At 44.6% G+C, this 22,064-nt stretch overlaps 2 protein-coding genes across 4 annotated transcripts; one reads left to right on the top strand and one right to left on the bottom strand.

The window, feature by feature from the left end:
- Positions 1–1,779: 1,779 nt before the first annotated feature.
- On the bottom strand, positions 1,780–7,985 carry LOC118370237 (uncharacterized). 3 transcript variants are annotated; one of them, XM_052499234.1, is made up of 10 exons: positions 6,964–7,985; positions 5,746–5,906; positions 5,370–5,484; positions 4,600–5,187; positions 3,386–4,306; positions 2,832–3,092; positions 2,604–2,698; positions 2,387–2,506; positions 2,095–2,189; positions 1,780–1,931 (listed from the first exon to the last, which is right to left on the bottom strand). In XM_052499234.1, the coding sequence occupies exons 1-7, from the start codon at positions 6,991–6,993 to the stop codon at positions 2,669–2,671; spliced, it is 2,106 nt and encodes a 701-aa protein (XP_052355194.1). In that variant the 5' UTR covers positions 6,994–7,985; the 3' UTR covers positions 1,780–1,931; positions 2,095–2,189; positions 2,387–2,506; positions 2,604–2,668. The 3 variants fall into 3 exon arrangements, with proteins under 3 accessions (XP_052355194.1, XP_052355193.1, XP_052355195.1); XM_052499233.1 differs by having other exon boundaries at positions 1,783–1,931; positions 2,387–2,512; XM_052499235.1 differs by having other exon boundaries at positions 1,783–1,931; positions 2,387–2,512; positions 5,746–5,855.
- Positions 7,986–8,324: 339 nt separating this feature from the next.
- LOC118370327 (complement C1q-like protein 2) lies at positions 8,325–10,361 on the top strand. Its single transcript, XM_035755285.2, has 2 exons — positions 8,325–9,164; positions 9,716–10,361. The coding sequence occupies exons 1-2, from the start codon at positions 8,580–8,582 to the stop codon at positions 9,893–9,895; spliced, it is 765 nt and encodes a 254-aa protein (XP_035611178.2). The 5' UTR covers positions 8,325–8,579; the 3' UTR covers positions 9,896–10,361.
- Positions 10,362–22,064: the final 11,703 nt, after the last annotated feature.

The following is a 22,064-nucleotide window of genomic DNA, read 5'->3' as shown; positions in this document are numbered from 1 at the left end:
TCTGTCTCCCAAACTGAGGACGTGTTGTCATTATGAGATGGTCAGTGGGCACTAATGCAGCCCAGGGGACCATGACTCTGTGAGTCAGTCTCACTGCATCAGATTACACAGACTGGGCTGGAGAACTGGGTCAGGCTAGAGTTGGAGCCTGGGAGCAGACATGTATAGCCAGCAGTAGCAACTCATGGTCAACGTATTGACAATGGAACACTTTGGTGCTTCAAAATTGACAACATACACAGAGAGCAGTGCAGATCAACATCAACTTCTGTGTTTAGCTGGGAGTTTGCTGATGATATTTCAATGGGCATTGCTCATTTGAATCACATGATTTCAAAAAATCTACTGCATTGTGCCCTATATCAGTCTGCATGTTCCTAACTAAGGTTGGATATACTGTACTGTGCTATGTGACATTTGATTGAGTCCTCTTCCTCCATTGGCCTCTGAAAACATAGCATCCTCCGAACAAGTTGCGTGATTAGGGAAATTGTACCCTATGACTCTACCACAGGGCAGCGGTCGTTCATTGCAATGACCTCCATAGCATGGATAGTGGTGCGCCCTGCCTCCCTCTTTCCCTTGTTTTGTTATCTCCTGAAGGTGTATTGTTCAAATCCCTGGGAAAGGTCACATCAGCAGCCATGTGAGTAATGAGGCAGTAAGCATTTATCCTTTGTTGACGGAAACAAATGTGTTTATACTGAACTGGATGGAGCACAGAGAGAGTTCGGTTTCACTTGTGCTATATGAAACAGGTCCAACTTAATATAAAATTGATCCTCACACTCGTTTTTCTTCAAGATCTACACAATCAGATAAAAGTTCATTGATTTGACTTGTATTCTTTTGTGAGTGGTGTATTATTTATTATTTATTTATTATTGGTTGAAATGTAATGGACGCTATATATAGAAAACAGAAGGGAGTTTTGAGATCCATTATACACATTGTGGATCGTATAAGAACCAGTGTACCGGAGTTTCCTTTTCGAACACAACAGCTTGCCATTTCTTTGGCCACTTTGGCCACTCTTTGGCCACTGCAGTTACTCAGATGTGGGTAAACCATGTCATGTTGTCCTTCTCTTTGAGGAAATGTGTCATCTTGACTTGAAATGACTAATACAAACCTGCATACTTCGATGACCACTAATCTCTTCGTGTGTATGTTCTCAGTGACCTGTTACTATATCATTTTGGATTATCGCGATTATAGAGATAATCAGACAGCTAAAGTGATAACATGAGATTGAATCTGTCTTTGAGATAGCCAGGCCTGTTGCTGATGAAATTATAGCTCAAGTCCACCCACATCCTAAGGGATATGTCTGGATCTGACAGTAGTGTGCCTGCAGCCAGCATCAGTTCATGTCCTCCACGTGTTAGTCTATCAACAATGGGACTCTGATAGTGTTGGGTTGAATCACCATTTTCGTGTCTGATATCATATCAAGTCAAAATTATTTATATAGCCCTTCGTACATCAGCTGATATCTCAAAGTGCTGTTCAGAAACCCAGCCTAAAACCCCAAACAGCAAGCATGATAGAGATTATTATTTTTCACTTGCAACGGCGGGAAAAGCAGGACATCAACTATGTGGGCGATGTAATCTTGATTACATAGCCCACATGTCCATCACCTTATTTGTGTGGGTTTAAAGCTACCAATGTCACAGCAATACATTCATCTAAACTGGCTACTGTTTCACACATCCTTTTGGTATATTTGGTATCCAATGGACTGATAGTGTGGGATTGCTAGGTTAAAATCTACTGTAGTTACAATAAATCAATAACAGGAATAAGCAAACTTGGTCTCATTGGATTTTATTATAAGTTTATTTTAAGACCAAGTGGGGTATGCTTGAGTCTTGTTTTAAAAAGAAAAATGCTATGCTCCACTGCGTCCTTTTCTTCGGGCAAAATAGCTTATGGGAGAAAGAGAAAATTTGTGACATCCCTTACCACTAAGATACTTTACTGTTGAAAAGGTGCACTTACAGTATATCAACCTCTGGAATTGCATTTACTGAAATAGATTCTTTTGGATTGTTGTGTCAAAAAGGTGAGCTGGATTAAGTAATGTAGTACCTTTAAAGGGCTTCAAAGGTCCAGTGGAAGAGTCATGTAGAAGGGAGTCCCAGGGGTGGACATGTGAACCCCAGCAGAATCCCATCCTCCATCATCTGAACACAATTCAGGAGAGCCTTATTAATCAATTGTTAAACTAAACGTAAATCATGTGCTACCAACATTTTTTTTATTGAAACCTGAACCCAGTTAGGATTTAGAATAGTCAATGGTGAACATTATTTTGCTCACCAGCCCAATCTGGCTTGTTACAAGAGTAGAGAGATTATTTAGTGTTCAAAAGGGCATTTACCTTCCGGCACCAACATCGGTGAGAGAGGTCTGAGCATGTGAACCAGGGAAGCGTCTGATATTCCAGGCCCAGCTTTGGTAGTTGTACATGGATAACCTGGATATTTGCTCATTGGAGCACCTGTTACTAATGGAAATCAGCATTATATAAGGTAAATGACAAGCTGAACTCTCTCTCTATCTCTCTGTGAAATGTGAGCTAGCTAAAGCATAATCACCTGCTCTCATTGAATATGGGTTAATTCCATGTTGGGCCATTTGGCAACCCTGTGGTGGAGGTGAATCAAAAAAAATCCTGTGTCCCTTGACATTCCTGTGGTGGAGGGAAAAAAATCAGAAAGGCAGCGAGGAGGTGGAGTAAATATTAAATGAGAATTGCTGATTGCAGATAAAATAGGACTTTGATTTACATGTAAAAAAGGGACAGTTTGGAGTGAGTAGCCTACCTCAAAACTCTGAAGAGACTCAGCTTCCACTGAACAGATGGGCAAATCAAACACGATGGGTTTCACTGGTGGAGACATGAGCAGCTCCACCACGATGGGCTCCACTGGAGGTGGAGGGAAGAAATCCCGGGCCCTTTGACATCTCTGAGTTGTAGGTGGAGCAAAATAATCCAATAGGGAGGGAGAAGGAAGAGTAGTTCTGGCCTGTGGAACTGAAGTTTCCATGTCTGTCTTTCTTTTTTTATGTCGCTGTGTCAAACCCTTCAGTGGAATATGTTTCGGAGGTGGTTGGGCAAATTGGGAAAGGACATAAACAAATCAAATTGTTATCGTTACATACGCCAAACACAACAAGTGGAGACCTTACCGTGAAATGCATACTCACAAGCCCTTAACCAACAATGAAGTTTTAAGAAATTAAGAGTCAAGAAAATATTTACTAAATAAGCTGAAGTTTTCTAAGAAGCATATGTAAACGTGTGAATTTCTGATTGCAGTTAAACTCGGACCATGATTTACAAATTAAAAGGGACAGTTTGGAGTGAGTATCCTACCTCAAATCTCTGAAGCGACTCAGCTTCCACTGGAGTGATCGGCAGCTCAAACATGACGTGCTTCACTGGTGGAGAGATGGGCAGCTCAACCATGATGGGTTTCACTGGTGGAGAGATGGGCAGCTCAACCGCAATGGGCTTCACTGGTGGAGAGATGGGCAGCTCAACCATGATGAATTTCATTGGTGGAGAGATGGGCAGCTCAACCACAATGGGCTCCACTGGTGGAGAGATGGGCAGCTCAACCATGATGGGTTTTACTGGTGGAGAGATGGGCAGCTCAACAACAGGCTTCACAGGTGGAGAGATGGGCAGCTCAACCATGATGGATTTCACTGGTGGAGAGATGGGCAGCTCAACCATGATGGGTTTCACTGGTGGAGAGATGGGCAGCTCAACCATGATGGGTTTCACTGGTGGAGAGATGGGCAGCTCAACCATGATGGGTTTCACTGGTGGAGAGATGGGCAGCTCAACCATGATGGGTTTCACTGGTGGAGAGATGGGCAGCTCAACCATGACGTGCTTCATTGGTGGAGAGATGGGCAGCTCCATCACGATGGGATTTACTGGTGGAGAGATGGGCAGCTCAACCACAATGGGCTTCACTGGTGGAGAGATGGGCAGCTCAACCATGATGGGTTTCACTGGTGGAGAGATGGGCAGCTCAACCACGATGGGCTTCACTGGTGGAGAGATGGGCAGCTCAACCACAATGGGCTTCACTGGTGGAGACATGGGCAGCTCAACCACGATGGGCTCCACGGGAGGTGGAGGGAAGAAATCCTGGGCCCTTTGACATCTCTGAGTTGTAGGTGGAGCAAAATAATCCAAAATGGAGGGAGGAGGAAGAGTAGTTCTGGCCTGTGGAACTGAAGTTTCCATGTCTGTCTTTCTTGTTTTATGTCGCTGTGTCAAATCCTTCAGTGGAATATGTTTCGGAGGTGGTTGGGCAAATTGGGAAAGGACATAAACAAATCAAATTGTTATCGTCACATACGCCAAACACAACAAGTGGAGACCTTACCGTGAAATGCATACTCACAAGCCCTTAACCAACAATGAAGTTTTAAGAAATTAAGAGTCAAGAAAAGATTTACTAAATAAGCTAAAGTTTTCTAAGAAGCATATGTAAACGTGTGAATTTCTGATTGCAGTTAAACTAGGACAGTGATTTAGAAATTAAAAGGGACAGTTTGGAGTGAGTATCCTACCTCAAATCTCTGAAGCGACTCAGCTTCCACTGGAGTGATCGGCAGCTCAAACATGACGTGCTTCACTGGTGGAGAGATGGGCAGCTCAACCATGATGGGTTTCACTGGTGGAGAGATGGGCAGCTCAACCGCAATGGGCTTCACTGGTGGAGAGATGGGCAGCTCAACCGCAATGGGCTTCACTGGTGGAGAGATGGGCAGCTCAACCATGATGGGCTTCACTGGTGGAGAGATGGGCAGCTCAACCATGATGGGTTTCACTGGTGGAGAGATGGGCAGCTCAACCATGATGGGTTTCACTGGTGGAGAGATGGGCAGCTCAACCATGATGGGCTCCACTGGTAGAGAGATGGGCAGCTCAACCACAATGGGCTCCACTGGTGGAGAGATGGGCAGCTCAACCGCAATGGGCTTCACTGGTGGAGAGATGGGCAGCTCAACCATGATGGGTTTCACTGGTGGAGAGATGGGCAGCTGAACCACAATGGGCTTCACTGGGTTAGAGATCGGCGTCTCAACCACGATGGGCTTCGCTGGTGTAGAGATGGGAAGCTCGACCACGAAGTGTTTCACTGGTGTAGAGATGGGCTATATATAGTGGTATAGAACAGAAGGTTAGTTCAGAAACAACACAAATCAATTATAATGTAATTGCCGCATGGCCTAAAACATACCTGTTTGCTTACTTATGAAAATGCAAACCATAATAATTATCCTCTCCCTCATCATACATCCTAACTCATGCTGTCTCCTCCAAAGGAGAAACGTACCTGTGCCCTACTCTGTATGCACAACAGGGTAACACAGTACCACATGAAGAACATAGATTGGTACTCCTGACACTTCTGCCATGCAACCTTAATCATCTTCTCAAGAGTCCCAAAGCTACAGGAGAGGAAACATACCAGGTTATTTAGATTGGGTGGAAGGTTTCACACCGTGGATACGAAACTGTCTTTAGATTTCAGATCTGAACACAATCTAGGTACTCTGGGTAATACAGGTAATCTGAAACTCCATTACATTAGTCCAATATCTCAATCAACTTCAGTGTAATCATAGCACTCCAAATTCCAACATGAATGTATCTTGTGGACAGTGTAGCTGTGCAGATGTCATTGCTGTGTTAACGAACAAAGTACTTACTTTGCAAGAGAACCAGGGAATGCTGTGAGGACTCCAGGCTGCTCCTGGGGGCTCTGCTGAGGGATATCAGAGGACGTAGGGAGGGGGAGATGGGCAGGAGCATCAACAATCTGAGAAGAACCAGCCTCTTTTACCCAGTTGGCCCCTTGACCAAGTTGATCCTGGTGGTTGTAATAGTCGTTCTCATTCTCATACTTGTATGCATACTCATACTCATTGTTTTTTAGGGTCCACCTCTCTGTAAAAAGAATAAGAGTAGAAGCTTGATCCTCTCATTTACATAAAGGAATGGTAATAAAATTATTCAACCAAGTCCTAACAGAGGTGTGAAATGCTTACCCCAATGGCCATATTTTTCATTCCAGTGGAAATATCCATAATTATCGCCCTTGTAAAACCCATCCGCATCAGTCGGAACAACATAATCAACATGGAGACAGTCAAATGAAAACCACTTTAAAGAGTAAAACCTGTTATCAAAGCACAATAGCTCTAAAGTACAGTTTAAATTGAATGTTTAATTTAATGTTCTCAGAATGTAATGGGGAAAACATTATACTGAGACCTTTTAAAGCTAGAATCAGCTGATGTTGAGAATATTTTGAGAAACTCCTGATCCCAATGTTTGGTTACTCACAACCAAACAGGGACCAAACTGGAAAATGTCCTGGCCTAGGCCTATGTCCCTGGAATGTTCTGACTGTAACATCATACTACTGACATTCCATGGACCTAAAGGAAACGTTTTGAATGTTGCCAGAACTTTAGAGCCCTGAATGCTGATTGGCTGACAGCCGTGGTATATCAGACCATATACTGCAGGAATGACAAATCATGTATTTTACTGCTCTAATTACATTGGTAACCAGTTCATAATATCAATAAGGCACCATAATATCTAGGCACTCCATGTTGCATCATGTTAAGAGTAGCCTTTAGCGGTGGTATATTGGCAATATACCACACACCCTCAGGGCTTATTGCTTAAGTAACCCACTGGGCACAGACATCATTTCAACATATAGTTTTGAATTAATTTTGGTTAAGTTGTCAACTAAGGTGAATTCAACGTGAAATCAACAACAACAAAAATCACTGGGTACTTGTTAACTCTGGTCTACGGTGATAGTGTGGAGGTGCGCATACTACCGCCCTGGATTAGAGCTAATAGGCTACTTGCTACCGCCCTGATCCAGAGTGAAGTGTTTGATTACTCACATTATATGGATCCATAGTTGCTGGATCCATGTTTAGTCAATCTTCAACACAGACGCACTGCACCATCCAACATCTCCGGTACAGTTTCCGGTAAGGTCTCCAACATTCGGAACAAGACACCTTAACGGTTTCAGAGAGTGATCCAAGTAGTAGTCTCTAGAAACAAGTCGTTGCTACTAATAAACGAACATTGATTGCTCGGGTTATTTACAGTCTAGAAAACGTCACAGTACTCATCGTCAGATTGGAACTCACAGAGATTTTTGGAACTCATTATGTAAATGTGGTAACACAACGTTGAGTCATAATGCAAGTAATCACACTGCACGCGACCACTATTGACATGGGACGGGTTGTTCATTTGAGTCAAATATTTGGCCACTTCCTTGTGTTTGTTTATAATTGAAAAACAATAAACAATTTTATAGTAAAGTTTTGGTCACTCACATTTGTATCGATGGATTGTTTCTAAATATTTCCCGCAAATATTCCACTAGTAGCCTAGGCCTAGCCAACAAGACTAACAAAGGGGTTCAAGGGAACACTCACAGCAACACATTAATGTACTATTCTGTTATAACGTGCATAGAAAATATTTAGTCTGTCTGCATTCCCAGTAATCTACTGGTATCCAATAATGACAGACTCAATAACAAGGAATGACCGGGAATAAATTTGAGCTTTGCTGTTAGCTGACTGCTTAGCTGCTGAGACAGGGTGTGAGATGTTAAACCCCAGCTCTGGAACAAAAGGATTCAACGATTTGTTTCAGAAATGAAACCGCCACTTTTTTGGAGATTGAAGACAGAATACAAGAATGTGTGATTGTAAATGTAGGTTGACATGGATAGTGTGGGGTATGCCATTTGTTACAAAGGGGATGTGACGAACTAATATTTAATAAAACAAATATTAGAGAGGCCTACAGCAAAATTACTAAATTGTTAAATTCCTTTAATAAAAGCGCATTGATACGTAGGCTAAATGTTTTGATTCGTGTTGATTTTCCGCATCCCAATGATTGGGAGTGGCGCTGAAAGGACAGCTCCTGCCCCGCACACAGAGCTTTTTGTTTCAGCAAATAATGGCTGTTCTATTCTCTTTAATTATATGGGGACATGTTCTGTACAACCACATGGTTTGCGTGTTTCAAAATATAAATGGTGGGATCAAAGTGTTTAATGCTTTCTAATGCCATATCCTCCTTGCTGTACTATAGGGATTTGTAATTCATACATAAAGATTGCCCGATTATTGTTTCGATCTTAATCCAAATTGCAAAAGGCTTTACTCCGCATGTGTTACGTCAGCGACCCCGGTAGGACTGGAATAGAATAGGAGCGCTCCAAATCAGTGCTGAGAACCAGCGAGCGCCCATCCATGCCAAGATTCATACTCTTCGTCTGTCTGCTCTGGCACGAGTGGCCAAGGCTTATGGACAAAACAAAATAGAATAGTTGCATTGAGGAAGAAAATATATTTGGTGTCAGTTTTTTCCTTCTAATTACGCACGCAAACATTCCACTATTACTCCTCCAAGCTCAGCAGACTTTCTATCGCTTGCTTCTCGGATATTCCAGAGGAAGCGACTTGTGGCCGCTGTGATTGGCATCGTCATGGTGTTGGCCCTTATCATAGTAATACCGCTGCTTGTGCAAAGTACCAAGACTTCGGCTCACTATGAGATGATGGGCACCTGTCGAATGATCTGTGATCCATACAGTTCGAAACCCGCCACCGCCATGGAGCTCATGCAGGACATGAATGCCATCCCGCCGCCGCCAATGGCGCAAGGCTCCAAAGGTGAATTAGGGCGACCTGGGAAACCGGGACCAAGAGGTCCACCGGGAGAACCAGGACCTCCCGGCCCAAGAGGACCACCCGGAGACAGGGGCGATTCCGGGAAAGCTGTATACCCCGCGGTAACGTCAGGGACTGCAAAGACCGAAACGGACACGGACGAGGTTAACACGGCACTCAGTGAAACAAAGGTTGCGTTCTATGTAGGGTTGAAGAACCCACACGAAGGATATGAGGTGCTTAAATTCGACGATGTTGTCACAAACTTGGGAAATCAATACGACCCAACCAATGGCAAGTTCACTTGCCAAGTGTCCGGAATGTATTTTTTCACATACCACGTGTTAATGCGAGGAGGCGACGGGACAAGCATGTGGGCAGACTTGTGCAAAAACGGACAGGTAAACATTATTTAATTCAAATAGCATATACGAAAATATTGTATTCTCATTCATTTGAAAAAAAATCATGTCTAGAACATACTATAAATGCACGCAAAAACCCAAAGGGTATGGAGAAAAACATATACTACACGCACAAATTGTATGCACTCACTTTATATAATTTTGGCTAGTGCACTTGTCGGCTTTATGGTAGGACATTTAGGACATATGCTTAATAATGGTAAACTCAGTTAAATCGGGTAGGCTATACATTATATTACCACAGTAAAGAAATGATTGATCGTTTAGCTGCTTAAGCCCTCGTTCCCCCTTCTGTGGTGTCCAAAGTGACATAATATAACCTATTCTACAAAGTGCTCGTGGAGGAATTTGTCTGACTATAACTTGAGGAAATGCCCAAAATTGTGTCCAAAGTGGTATAATATGATGTAATCTACAAAGTGGTAGTGGAGGAATTTGTCTGACCATAAGAGACGAAATCAAAATAACCATAAAATATCAAATTCATGATGATTATACTTATTTTGCGTGTCCCTTCCACTACACAGGTTCGGGCAAGTGCTATTGCACAGGACGCAGACCAGAACTACGATTACGCAGGTAACAGCGTGGTTCTACACCTGGACTCCGGGGATGAGATTTATGTCAAACTGGACGGTGGCAAAGCACACGGAGGCAACAACAACAAGTACAGCACCTTTTCTGGATTCATTTTGTATCCAGATTAAATAGCCTGACAAGTTTGAGGCTACCCATGACTCTTCCTCCGAATGAAGTTCAAACAGAGCTTCATCTTTAATTTCGCTCTCTCATTTCCTTTGAAGAGCAAGGTGCTTGTAATGGTCTTCTAACCACCAATAATATATAGGATAAATAGGCGATATAGCAGTTGAGGTCGTTTGATTGAATGTGGTAAGATTACTTGATTCAGCAGTTTGTTTTACTCAATAGGATCACCTTATGCGGGAGAAATAGCCTATATGTAGCTACGGTCAAATGCACAGAGATAGAATCATATAACTCATGTGTTCGGTACATCCAGAGTTGTGTTTTATTTACATTTACATTTAAGTCATTTAGGACTTACAAATTGGTGCATTCACCTTATGACATCCAGTGGAACAGCCATTTTATGCCACTAGGTCAACAGTGCATTATATTTTTTCCTGATGTACCAATAAATGTCATTTTACAGTTTGTCTCATTGGATGTTTAAAAAAAAGATGACATGACAATGTGAGTTACAGTAATTAGGGACTGCATACATTTTTGTACTGGTCCGCCGTGGGAAATGAACCCACAACCATGGCGTTACAAGCACTACGTTCTACCTGCTGAACAACACAGGGACCACAGCATGGATGAGTCTTATGGAGCAACGCTGCAGGTTAAAGTGACAACCTGCCATCCAATACTCGCACTAGTGAAGGTGCTCCTCACGTATACATTCAATCATCCGTCAAGACTGAAATGTGTGAATTTTCCTTCAAACATTTCATGTTTTCCTTTATTGCTTCACTTCACAAAAGAAGTGCACAGCTTTAGGGTTAGTTTATGGTGAGGATCTTTATTTGCTCAATCTCCACAAGATTAGTGGCTATTAGACAAAGAAGGCAGTGGTGTAAAGTACTTAGGTAAAAAATACTTTAAAGTAATACCTAAGTAGTTTTGGGGGTATCTGTACCATTACCAAACAAGAAAATGGTGTCGCCTGCTTTGTTTAATATACAGTTGAAGTCGGACGTTTACATACATTTTAGGCAAATACATTTAAACTCAGTTTTTCACAATTCCTGACATTTAATCCTAGTAACAATTCCCTGTTTTAGGTCAGTTAGGATCACCACTTTATTTTAAGAAGGTGAAATGTCAGAATAATAGTAGAGAGAATGATTTATTTCAGCTTTTATTTATTTCATCACATTCCCAGTGGGTCAGAAGTTTACATACACTCAATTAGTATTTGGTAGCATTGCCTTTAAATTGTTTAACTTGTGTCAAACGTTTCAGTTAGCCTTCCACAAGCTTCCCACAATAAGTTGGTTGAATTTTGGCCCATTCCTCCTGACTGAGCTGGTGTAACTGAGTCAGGTTTGTAGGCCTCCACATGCTTTTTCAGTTCTGCCCACAAATGTTCTGTAGGATTGAGGTCAGGGCTTTGTGATGGCCATTCCAATACCTTGACTTTGTTGTCCTTAAGCCATTTTGCCAGAACTTTGGAAGTATGCTTGGGGTCATTGTCCATTTGGAAGACCCATTTGCGACCAAGCTTTAACTTCCTGACTGATGTCTTGAGATGTTGCTTCAATATATCCACATAATTTCCCTGCCTCATGATGCCGTCTATTTTGTCCCTCCTGCAGCAAAGCACCCTCACAACATGATGATGCCACCCCCGTGCTTCATGGTTGGGATGGTGTTCTTCAGAAACACTTTTAGACTTTTACTCAATAAGTATTTTACTGGGTGACTTCCACTTCTACTTGAGTAACTTTCTATTAAGGTGGCATCTATACTTATACTCAAATATGACAACTGGGTACTTTTCCACCCCTGAAAGAAGGTGATAATAGTCTGTCCATTCTACTACCCGAGGCCGCAGGTTTGTTTAGATTTTGTTTGTAGCTTAGGGTAGGGGTAAGGAATGTGGTAAAGGGTTAAGGTTAGTGTAAAGTTAAGGGTTATTGGCACTCATAAATTGACTCGCAGAGGCTCACATGAAAAAAATTCTACAGTTTACTATAGAATACTACAGTACTTACTATAGAATTATATAGTACAATACTGTAGAAAACAATATTACACACTGTAGTATCCCTCGATTATGTGTAATACTTACTATAGAATGTTGTAGTATACTGTAGAATACTATAGCAAATACTACAACATTATCCAAAAAAAAACACTGTAGTAAATACTACAGTAATGATGTCAGCAAAAACACATAAAAAACTATAGTAAATACTACAGTATTTAATTAGCATTTACCCTGAACATTCCCCTCACCCATTATGCAATTTGTACAAGTAAGAAACCTACATGCCAAGTAAAGACCATATATTGTGTTCCCTACCAGTTATAGAAAAGAGCAGAAGCTTTGCACTATCTGTTCCGATGGGAGTCCTACCTAGTTAACTGTAAATAGTACAGTATACTACCGTATACTACAGTAAATATTAAAGGAAGTACTACAGTAAATACTACAGTATGTTTTTACAGACTTGAGTGAATACTACAGTAACATCTGCAAAAAATCTAAAGTGAATACTATAGTATTTATACCATAACAACTGTAGTATATTTTCTATATGGGGGCATAGGGGCTTTTTCACACATAAATTAAAACATTACAAACCCGTGAGTCACATATGCCTGTTTTCTCTCATCTGATGTTTTTCTCTGTTCTGATGTGGCCTCCCTACTGGTCCAAGTGAGGGAGTTACAGTACAATATACATGATACAGTCTACACTGAGTGTACAAAACATTAAGAACACCTGCTCTTTCCATGACATAGACTGACTAGTTAAATCCAGGCGAAAGCTATGATCCCTTATTGATGTCACTTGTTTAATTCACTTCAATCAGTGTAGATGAAGGGAAGGAGATGAAAGCCTTGAGACAATTGAAACATGGTGTGTGTATGTGTGCCATTTAGAGGGTGAATGGGAAAAACAAAAGATTTTAGTGGTTTGAACTGGGTATGGTAGAAGATAGCAGGCACACCAGTTTGAGTGTGTCAAGAACTGCAGTGCTGCTGGGTTTATCACGCTCAACATTTTCCCGTGTGTATCAAGAATGGTCCACCACCCGAAGGACATCCAGCCAACTTGACAAAACTGGGGGAGGCATAGGAAGCATTGGAGTCAACATGGGCCTGCATCCCATGTTTTACTTTGCTTTATCTTGGCCAGGTCGCAGTTGAAAATGAGAACTTGTTCTCAACTAGCCTACCTGGTTAAATATAGGTGAAATTTAAAAAATTAAAAAAATCCTTGTGGAATGCTTTCAATACCTTGTAGAGACCATGCCCAGACAGATGGAGGCTGTTGTTTTGAGGGCAAAACAGTATGCAACTCAATATTAGGAAGGTGTTCCTAATGTTTTGTACACTCAGTGTACATGAGATTACGACTAGGGTTTTTCTGGTGCTGTGAAAACGTGTACATGGAGTAACGTACACAAATGGACTTCAGCTGAAGCTCTTAACTTCTCAGATATATGTTGTCATCTGTAGGAACTGAATAAGATTACGGGACTCATTAGACCTCTACTGAGGGGCTTATTACTTTTAGGTGAATGCTGTGGTCCATCTATATTCCCAGACGCTGTTGCAGTACTGTCCTCTTATTCCCTTTCTACAATGGCCCCCATATGTCTCAGGGGCTGTCAGTGGCTAAAGAGGATGATAGATGGATGTGTGTTTAAAGAGGAGGAGAGAGAAAGAGAGAGAGAGAGAGAGAAAGAGACTAATGAAGGTACATTTGCACGGAACAAGGTGTGTCTTTTCAATTTAATACAATGAGTTCATTTTGACATATCATCAAACCAAACCAAGTTTATTGGTCGCGTACACAGCTTAGCAGATGGTATTGCGGGTGCAGCAATATGCTTGTGTTACTAGCTCCTAACAGTGCAGTAGAATGTCAAACAAGCCCGCAAATAATCAAAAGACTTCAAACAAGAAGTCAATAAATGTCCGAAAACCCAAATGACTCTGTATCAGTCATCCAAATTCAATCTATCATGGGAGGTGAATGATGGTGGATGTGTGTAGACCTGGGTTGTGTTCAGCAGGGCACACCAGAGCAAAACAAAAAGGAGAATTTCTTATTGGTCAAGTCCAGATGGTACCATAACATTTTCTTCCAGCTGAACATACCCATGGATAGGAATTGACTGAAAAGTCATTAAGAGTCCTTGGAGGAACCATGTCTAGCCAACAGCATACTTCGTTCCTAAGAGGTTGACTGTGTTGTGTCTCTAAGTGATGATTTTACCAGCTTTCCACCTGGAGATAGGCAGATTAAACAGCTGTCTATCAATTAAACAGCAATCATGCAAAACAAATATTAGCCAGTCTGGTTCAACATGGCTCTGGCGAAGTTGTTGATTTATTTCGCTGTGTTCAAGATGACTAAATTCATACCCTACTATTTCCCCCAAAATAACCACCCTGATAAAAGCCATTCTGGCATGGTTTCGTCAAATACACTCAATAGTCGATATTGAAAACTTTTGTCCATTTCCTTTTTACATGCAGACTATAATGTATCCACCTTTCATGTATCCGACTCATTACCAATGGCGTTTAAATGTCTTACTAACACATATTACACACTTAACATCCCCTGGAGAGTGTTGTGGTGTGTGGTGATGATACCTCTCATCACCCTGCCTCATCACTTCATAATTAAGGGAGGAAGTGGAGCTGCCTGCATCGACTCACCCGAAGACATCACCATGCACACAGGCACATTTCAAGACTCAATCGAATCGAATAGGTGCGTAGTATGTAGCTATACAGACCCCTTCCGGCAGAGCTGTGGGCTAGACATTCCTATGAAGACATCACCATGCACACAGGCACATTTCAAGACTCAATCAAATAGGTGCGTAGTATGTAGCTATACAGAACCCTTCCGGCAGAGCTGTGGGCTAGACATTCCTATGTAAACGTTCTGGTGTAATGTCATGGACAGAGATACACTGAGAGCCTGACGGTTTGCAGAAACACTCATAAGTATGGTGGAAGCCAGGGGGCAGGCAGCTTGACAGATTTGAGATCAGTGATTCTGAGCTGTCTTCTGTTGTTAAAGCATAAACAGTTAGAGGCATGAGATTGAGGGAAAAACAACAGTCTGGAGAGAATATTAGGTTCAGGGAGTGATTGATGATAATGTGGAAGATCTCCAGACCAAAATCATTTGATATATGTAAATATTCAGGTAACAGATAAATTACTTAAGTGTTGTAAGTATGCTAAACCGGGTTAAGAACCTGGGTCAAAGGCATTTTGTCAAGGCCACTTTACCTCACTGAGCCTAAGCCCAGCCGATAGGCACTAGATCAACTTACCAAATACTCAAACAAACTGGCCAAGAGAGAGGTAACACACTGGGCACAGACGTTAATGCAACGTCTATTCCACGTTGGTTCAAAGTAATTCTGTTGAAATGACATGGAAACAACGTTGATTCAACCAGCATGTGCCCAGTGGGAATTGACTTGGCCAGAACCCTACACCTTGATATCGCAGGGAAAATGCAGCTGAAAAAGCCACCTATGCTGTGAACACTCATATACATTCCCTCTATAAAACCTTACGATGACCTTGTCTCGACTGCAGTCGCTCACTAAAAACAAAACATGAGGGAGAAATGTTCTCCCTCACTCCAATTGAGACATCAACAACAGCAAGGAGGTGTCACTTGCCACAAGATGGAGGGCCAGAACGATCCTTCCTGGATGAGGGTGAAAGATTGGAGGGTGACAGGCAGTCTGGTAAAGCTCCTTGATAGATGAAAGGACGAGTCTGGCTCTTTGCTCTGATGTGATTCGGTCTGACAGGCTTGAGTTGCAGGCAGTGTTGTCCTGTCCCGGGAATGATCGCTTCTGCCCCGAGCCCACTGCACTGCCTTGTGAGTGAGACAGTCTGACCATGACTCTGGTCTCTGCTCCTGCTTTGAAAATTGAGAAATTCATTTTGAATCATGTACATACAGTACTAGGTATCACGTGCATACATAAAACACAGCAAAGTACTTAAAGGAAAATACCACTCAAAAACTATTGCTATTTGTTTTATTGGTCCGCTGTTGATACAATCCCAACATGCTTTGCATGTCAGCAGTCAAGACTTCAACAAGTTGAACTTTCAAAACGCAGAAAGTGTCAGAGAACGATGATCATGTTGATGACGATACTGTGACACGTTATGTATTTTGAAAGTTCTATATCTTGAAAACGTGATTGCTGACATGAAAAACACTTTGGGACCATATACCAAAATGTTTTTGGTATATGGTCCCAAATACTAGAAGATAGTTTGAGTGGTATTTTCCTTTCACTTCTGTTTGGAAGAAGCTACGAAGAGGAAAGTTCAATTTCCCATGAATCAGTCTGTCATTGTCTTCAGATAAGTGTCAATGTCAGTTTCTTTAAACGCCTCTCAGTTTGAGTCAATGCATAGTAGGATGGCAGGATGACATCCAGACGGGTCCCCTCCAGACGGGTCACGAGGTGCCTGTGGAAATTATAGACATACCCATGACATATGGTGTTGGATAATTAAAAGCTGATCATTATACCTTCTACAGAACATCTCATATTAAACTATGCTGCATGAACACAAGGGTTTATTTCATCAAGAGAGACACTGTAACGGTTTTCTGGTGAAAGAGAGGCGGACCAAAATGCAGCGTGGTGGTTATTCATGTTTTTAATAAAGACGACTATACATGAACAGACTAAACAAAACAAGAAAAGTGAAAACCTAAACAGTCCTGTCTGGTGCAAAACACAGAGACAGGAACAATCACCCACAAAACTCAACACAAAACAGGCTACCTAAATATGGTTCCCAATCAGAGACAATGACTAACACCTGCCTCTGATTGAGAACCATATCAGGCCAAACATAGAAATAGACAAACCAGACACACAACATAGAATGCCCACCCAGCTCACATCCTGACCAACACTAAAACAAGGAAAACACATACGAACGATGGACAGAACGTGACAGAACCCCCCCCCCCAAGGTGCGGACTCTGAACGCACAACCTGAACCTATAGGGGAGGGTCTGGGTGGGCATCTGTCCGCGGTGGAGGCTCTAGCGCTGAACGTGGACCACACTCCATAATTGTCTTAGCCCACCTCCTTAGCGTCCCTTGAGTGGCGACCCTCGCCGCTAACCTTGGCCTAGGAAACCTAACAATGGGCCCCACTGGACTGAGGGGAAGCTCAGGACTGAGGGGAAGCTCGGGACTGAGGGGAAGCTCGGGACTGAGGGGAAGCTCGGGACTGAGGGGAAGCTCGGGACTGAGGGGAAGCTCGGGAGTGAGAGGAAGCTCGGGAGTGAGAGGAAGCTCGGGAGTGAGAGGAAGCTCAGGCAGGTTGATGGATCTACCAGATCCTGGCTGGCTGGTGGTTCCGGCAGATCCTGGCTGACTGGCAGATCCTGGCTGACTGGCGGATCCTGGCTGACTGGCAGTTCTGGCGGATCCTGGCAGTTCTGGCAGATCCTGGCAGTTCTGGCGGATCCTGGCAGTTCTGGCGGATCCTGGCAGTTCTGGCGGATCCTGGCCGACTGGAAGTTCTGGCGGATCCTGGCCGACTGGCAGTTCTGGCGGATCCTGGCTGACTGGCAGATCCTGGCCGACTGGCAGTTCTTGCAGATCCTGGCTGACTGGCGGATCCTGGCTGACTAGCGGATCTGGCGGATCCTGGCAGTTCTGGCGGATCCTGGCAGACTGGCAGATCCTGGCAGACTGGCAGATCCTGGCCGACTGGAAGTTCTGGCGGATCCTGGCCGACTGGCAGTTCTGGCGGATCCTGGCTGACTGGCAGATCCTGGCCGACTGGCAGTTCTTGCAGATCCTGGCTGACTGGCGGATCCTGGCTGACTGGCGGATCCTGGCTGACTGGCGGATCCTGGCCGACTGGCAGATCCTGGCGACTGGCAGATCCTGGCCGACTGGCAGATCTGGCAGATCCTGGCTGACTGGCAGATCCTGGCCGACTGGAAGTTCTGGCAGATCCTGGCCGACTGGCAGTTCTGGCGGATCCTGGCTGACTGGCAGTTCTTGCAGATCCTGGCTGACTGGCGGATCCTGGCTGACTAGCGGATCTGGCGGATCCTGGCTGACTGGCGGATCCTGGCTGACTGGCAGATCCTGGCCGACTGGCAGATCTGGCCGACTGGAAGTTCTGGCGGATCCTGGCCGACTGGCGGATCCTGGCCGACTGGCGGATCCTGGCGGATCCTGGCAGACTGGCGGATCCTGGCAGACTGGCGGATCCTGGCAGACTGGCGGATCCTGGCTGAATGGCGGATCCTGGCTGAATGGCGGATCCTGGCTGAATGGCGGATCTAACTGATCCTGGCAGACTGGCGGATCCTGGCCGACTGGCAGATCCTGGCCGACTGGCAGATCCTGGCGGATCCTGGCAGACTGGCGGATCCTGGCTGACTGGCAGTTCTGGTGGATCCTGGCTGACTGGCAGATCCTGGCTGACTGGCAGATCTGGCGGATCTTGGCTGACTGGCGGATCCTGGCAGATTGGTGGATCCTGGCAGACTGGTGGATCCTGGCAGACTGGCGGATCCTGGCTGATCTAACTGATCCTGGCAGACTGGCGGCGCTGGGCAGACTGGCGGCACTGGCGGCGCTGGGCAGACGGGTAGCTCAGACGGCGCAGGGCAGACGGGTAGCTCAGATGGCGCTGGGCAGACTGGCGGCACTGGCGGCGCTGGGCAGACTGGCGGCACTGGCGGCACTGGGCAGACTGGCGGCACTGGCGGCACTGGGCAGACTGGTAGCTCAGACGGCGCTGGGCAGACGGGTAGCTAAGACGGCGCTGGGCAGACTGGAGAAAAAGGCTCTGGCAGCGCTGGACTGAGGAGCACTGGTGCCTCTGGAATGAGGGGCTCTGGCGCCTCTGGCATGAGGGGCGGTAGCTCTGACAGCGCCGGACAGGCGGGAGACTCTGGCTGCGCTGGAGAGGAAGGCTCCGGCAGCGCTGGACAGGCGGGACGCACTGTAGGCCTGATGCGTGGTGCTGGCACTGGTGGTACTGGGCCACGCACCTCCGGGTGAGTGCAAGGAACAGGACACACCGGGTTGTGAAGGTGTACTGGAGACCTGGTGTGTATAGCCGGCATCAAATCCCCCGGAACTCCAACACACGTTTCAGGCTGAGTACGAGGAACTGACACGGGTGACATCGGACAGCTAACACGCTCCTCAGGGCGAATGCAGTGCATACTATGCCAAACCAACAGCTTTCTTTCTACTCTGTCCAATACATCCTCCACACTCTCAGACTCAGCACTCTGCTTCACCGACAGCTCCAATTCCATCCATGGCTCCTTACGGTAAACAGGGGGAGTTGGCTCAGGTCTGACTCTGCCACACTTTCCCTGTGCCCCCCCAATACATTTTTGGGGGTGCCTCTCGGGCTTCCAGCCGCTCTGCCGTGCTAGCTCCTCAGAATGCCGCCTCTCTGTTTTCGCTGCCTCCAGCTCGGCTTTGGGGCGGCAATATTCCCCTGGCTCTGCCCAGGGTCCTTTGCCGTCAAGGATCTCCTCCCAAGTCCATTTATCCAAATAGTGCAGCCTCTCCCACTGCTGCTGCTGCCTCTGTTGCTTCTCCTGCTGCTGCCTTTGCTGCTGCTGCTGTTTCTCCTGCTGCACCTGTCGCTTCTCCTGCTGCTGCTGTTGTCTCTGTTTACCACACCGCTTGGTCCTTGGTTGGTGGGTGATTCTGTAACGGTTTTCTTCTGGTGAAAGAGAGGTGGACCAAAATGCAGAGTGGTGGTTATTCATGTTTTTAATAAAGACGACTATACATGAACAGACTAAACAAAACAAGAAAAGCGAAAACCTAAACAGTCCTATCTGGTGCAAACACAGAGACAGGAACAATCACCCACAAAACTCAACACAAAACAGGCTACCTAAATATGGTTCCCAATCAGAGACAATGACTAACACCTGCCTCTGATTGAGAACCATATCAGGCCAAACATAGAAATAAACCAGACACACAACATAGAATGCCCACCCAGCTCACGTCCTGACCAACACTAAAACAAGGAAAACACATACGAACGATGGACAGAACGTGACAAACACAGACACACCGAGGCAGAGAATGTTTTTCCAATTTTCACCTCAGGAGAAAGGAGAAAACAAATGCATCACCTACACCAAGATCAAGGGATTATTTCTGATTGAGGGATTCAAATACAGTCTGTTTGGTTTAGTCTCTTGGCAGAAATCATTCAGATTCACTGTCACATATCTCTACGATAAATTCTACAAATCCAAGACATCAGTTTGTCTCTCCTTCTGACTTTTATTTCCTTTTCAAAGTTGACGGAGAGAAGTATTGATCGAAAAATCAGCCAATCACTGGGGAGTTTAGTGTCTGTCTTAATCTCTTGTTTTAGAATTGTTTAATCGTACATCCAAAAATATAGTGTGACCTCTACTGGTTCCAATGGGAGGACTCAGATCTTAACAGTAGCCAGGGTAGTTGCAATTCAAATCATTACGATGCATGTTCTCATTGCGCTGTGGTTTTCAAGTCTCACTCGGACGTGTGTTCTGTTTGAGAGACTTGAAAGGACGGGACCCCAAAGACAGTGCTACTGGTTGCAAATTACGACTCGGAAGGCAGACCTGGGATCCCATGCATTGCACACTAATGAAAGACCTATGTCGTTGCTACAATGCAATACAGATGTCGTAACAAGTTGCTGTGCAGTCCTTTCAAACTCAGCAACACGATGTGCCATGACATCACAGAGTCTTCAAATGCCTATCAACACTGAGAGCTTGTTGAATTTAACACTTTTCAGTGGTTATATCATCCTCACTTGCAACTGTTAAATTAACACTTTTCACAGTTTCCCGGTTCTCTCTACAGGGTTACATTTAAAGCTTGCAATCAAATGATCTGTCCCCAGATTAAGTTCTATTCACTTTCTGTAAATCCAGAACAATCACACACCCCCTTTAGCATTCTGGACACTTATCAGCCACCACTGTCACACCTTGTCCCGGCACCTCATTTTCTCCTAACAGGGTCTGACTCTGGAGATCTAAAGCCTCCGGCTGAATTATGTCCCTCAATCTGCATTATGCTGCCTGTTGGAGCCAGAGATCAGATGATTCATTGGGTAGGGAATGGGCCACATGGCGTATAGCTGTCAAAAACACATCTCTGTTAGGCTGGACCCTGTGCATGATGAGGAGCTTAGAGGGATGCGGTGATCCATCATGACAACCCCCTCACCCCTCCATCCATCATCCCCCCTCCCTCCTCCACCCCCCCGGGGTACAAGGGAAGGATCGCTCGTACCTCTCAGAACTGGGGGTTCCCATCACTCACTCTTCACTCTCCACCACCTCTACACGCTTCCCTCTCTCATCCCTTTCTCTTTATCCCCCTTCATCCCTCCTCTATCCCTCCTTTCCTCCCCCCGGTTACCAATGGGTTACCAATGGGGGCTCTCACTGACTCCTCTCAGAATCTCAGTTTAGGGAGTTGTCATCATGCCTTCTGCATTGCCTTCAACCACCTCTACACACCTCCCTCTCTCATCCTTTTCTCTTCCTCCTCAGGCACTCTGATCATTATCACTTGTGTATGACACATAATCGTTCAGCTTCTGCTAGTCTTCAACTCTTTGTCGTTGAGTTTTCCGGCTTTTGAGATGATCGTGCTTGCGTGGCCCATTCGTCATTCTATTGTATTTGTTGCTCACATTTTTACTCCTGATTAAGGTGAAAAAAATGTATTCTGATAATCAAACAGGGGTTTGAGTAAAAATGCATCAAACGTTTGGTAAAAGGAGAAAAGGATGATGAAACTAGAAGACATTAGCCAAAACCCCAAAGCAAACACGGAACTCTTACAACACCATCAACTCAATCAGATCAGGGTTAGGGTTTCAAAAATGTCTGTTTTCCCCAAAACCCTGGATGGAAGATTCCTAATCTTCCAAACAGGATTTCTGGAAAACCTTTGAATCTTGGGAACGTTACCAGAATTGAGCAACCCTAATCAGGATACAATATGCCTATCAGAAAAACAAGTCAAACAAATCCCAAACACTTATCAGGGAAACTAAGACAAAGACACTTCCACTTCCTTTGTTTTAAAGCTC

The sequence above is a fragment of the Oncorhynchus keta genome, chromosome 37 (assembly GCF_023373465.1).
Source record: "Oncorhynchus keta strain PuntledgeMale-10-30-2019 chromosome 37, Oket_V2, whole genome shotgun sequence".
Classification (NCBI taxonomy): Eukaryota; Metazoa; Chordata; class Actinopteri; order Salmoniformes; family Salmonidae; genus Oncorhynchus; species Oncorhynchus keta.
This window is presented reverse-complemented; position numbering and strand designations above follow the sequence as displayed.

What these genes read in the sequence shown, in the direction of transcription:
- LOC118370237 (XM_052499234.1), bottom strand. Translation starts at nt 6,993, where the DNA reads ATGGATCCAGCAACTATGGATCCATATAAT. An exon ending in CAACTATGGATCCATATAAT is followed by an intron (nt 5,907 to 6,963) that starts GTGAGTAATCAA and finishes TACAACCACCAG; the next exon opens with GATCAACTTGGTCAAGGGGC. An exon ending in TTCCCTGGTTCTCTTGCAAA is followed by an intron (nt 5,485 to 5,745) that starts GTAAGTACTTTG and finishes CCTCTCCTGTAG; the next exon opens with CTTTGGGACTCTTGAGAAGA.
- LOC118370327 (XM_035755285.2), top strand. Translation starts at nt 8,580, where the DNA reads ATGGTGTTGGCCCTTATCATAGTAATACCGCTGCTTGTGCAAAGTACC. An exon ending in ACTTGTGCAAAAACGGACAG is followed by an intron (nt 9,165 to 9,715) that starts GTAAACATTATT and finishes TCCACTACACAG; the next exon opens with GTTCGGGCAAGTGCTATTGC.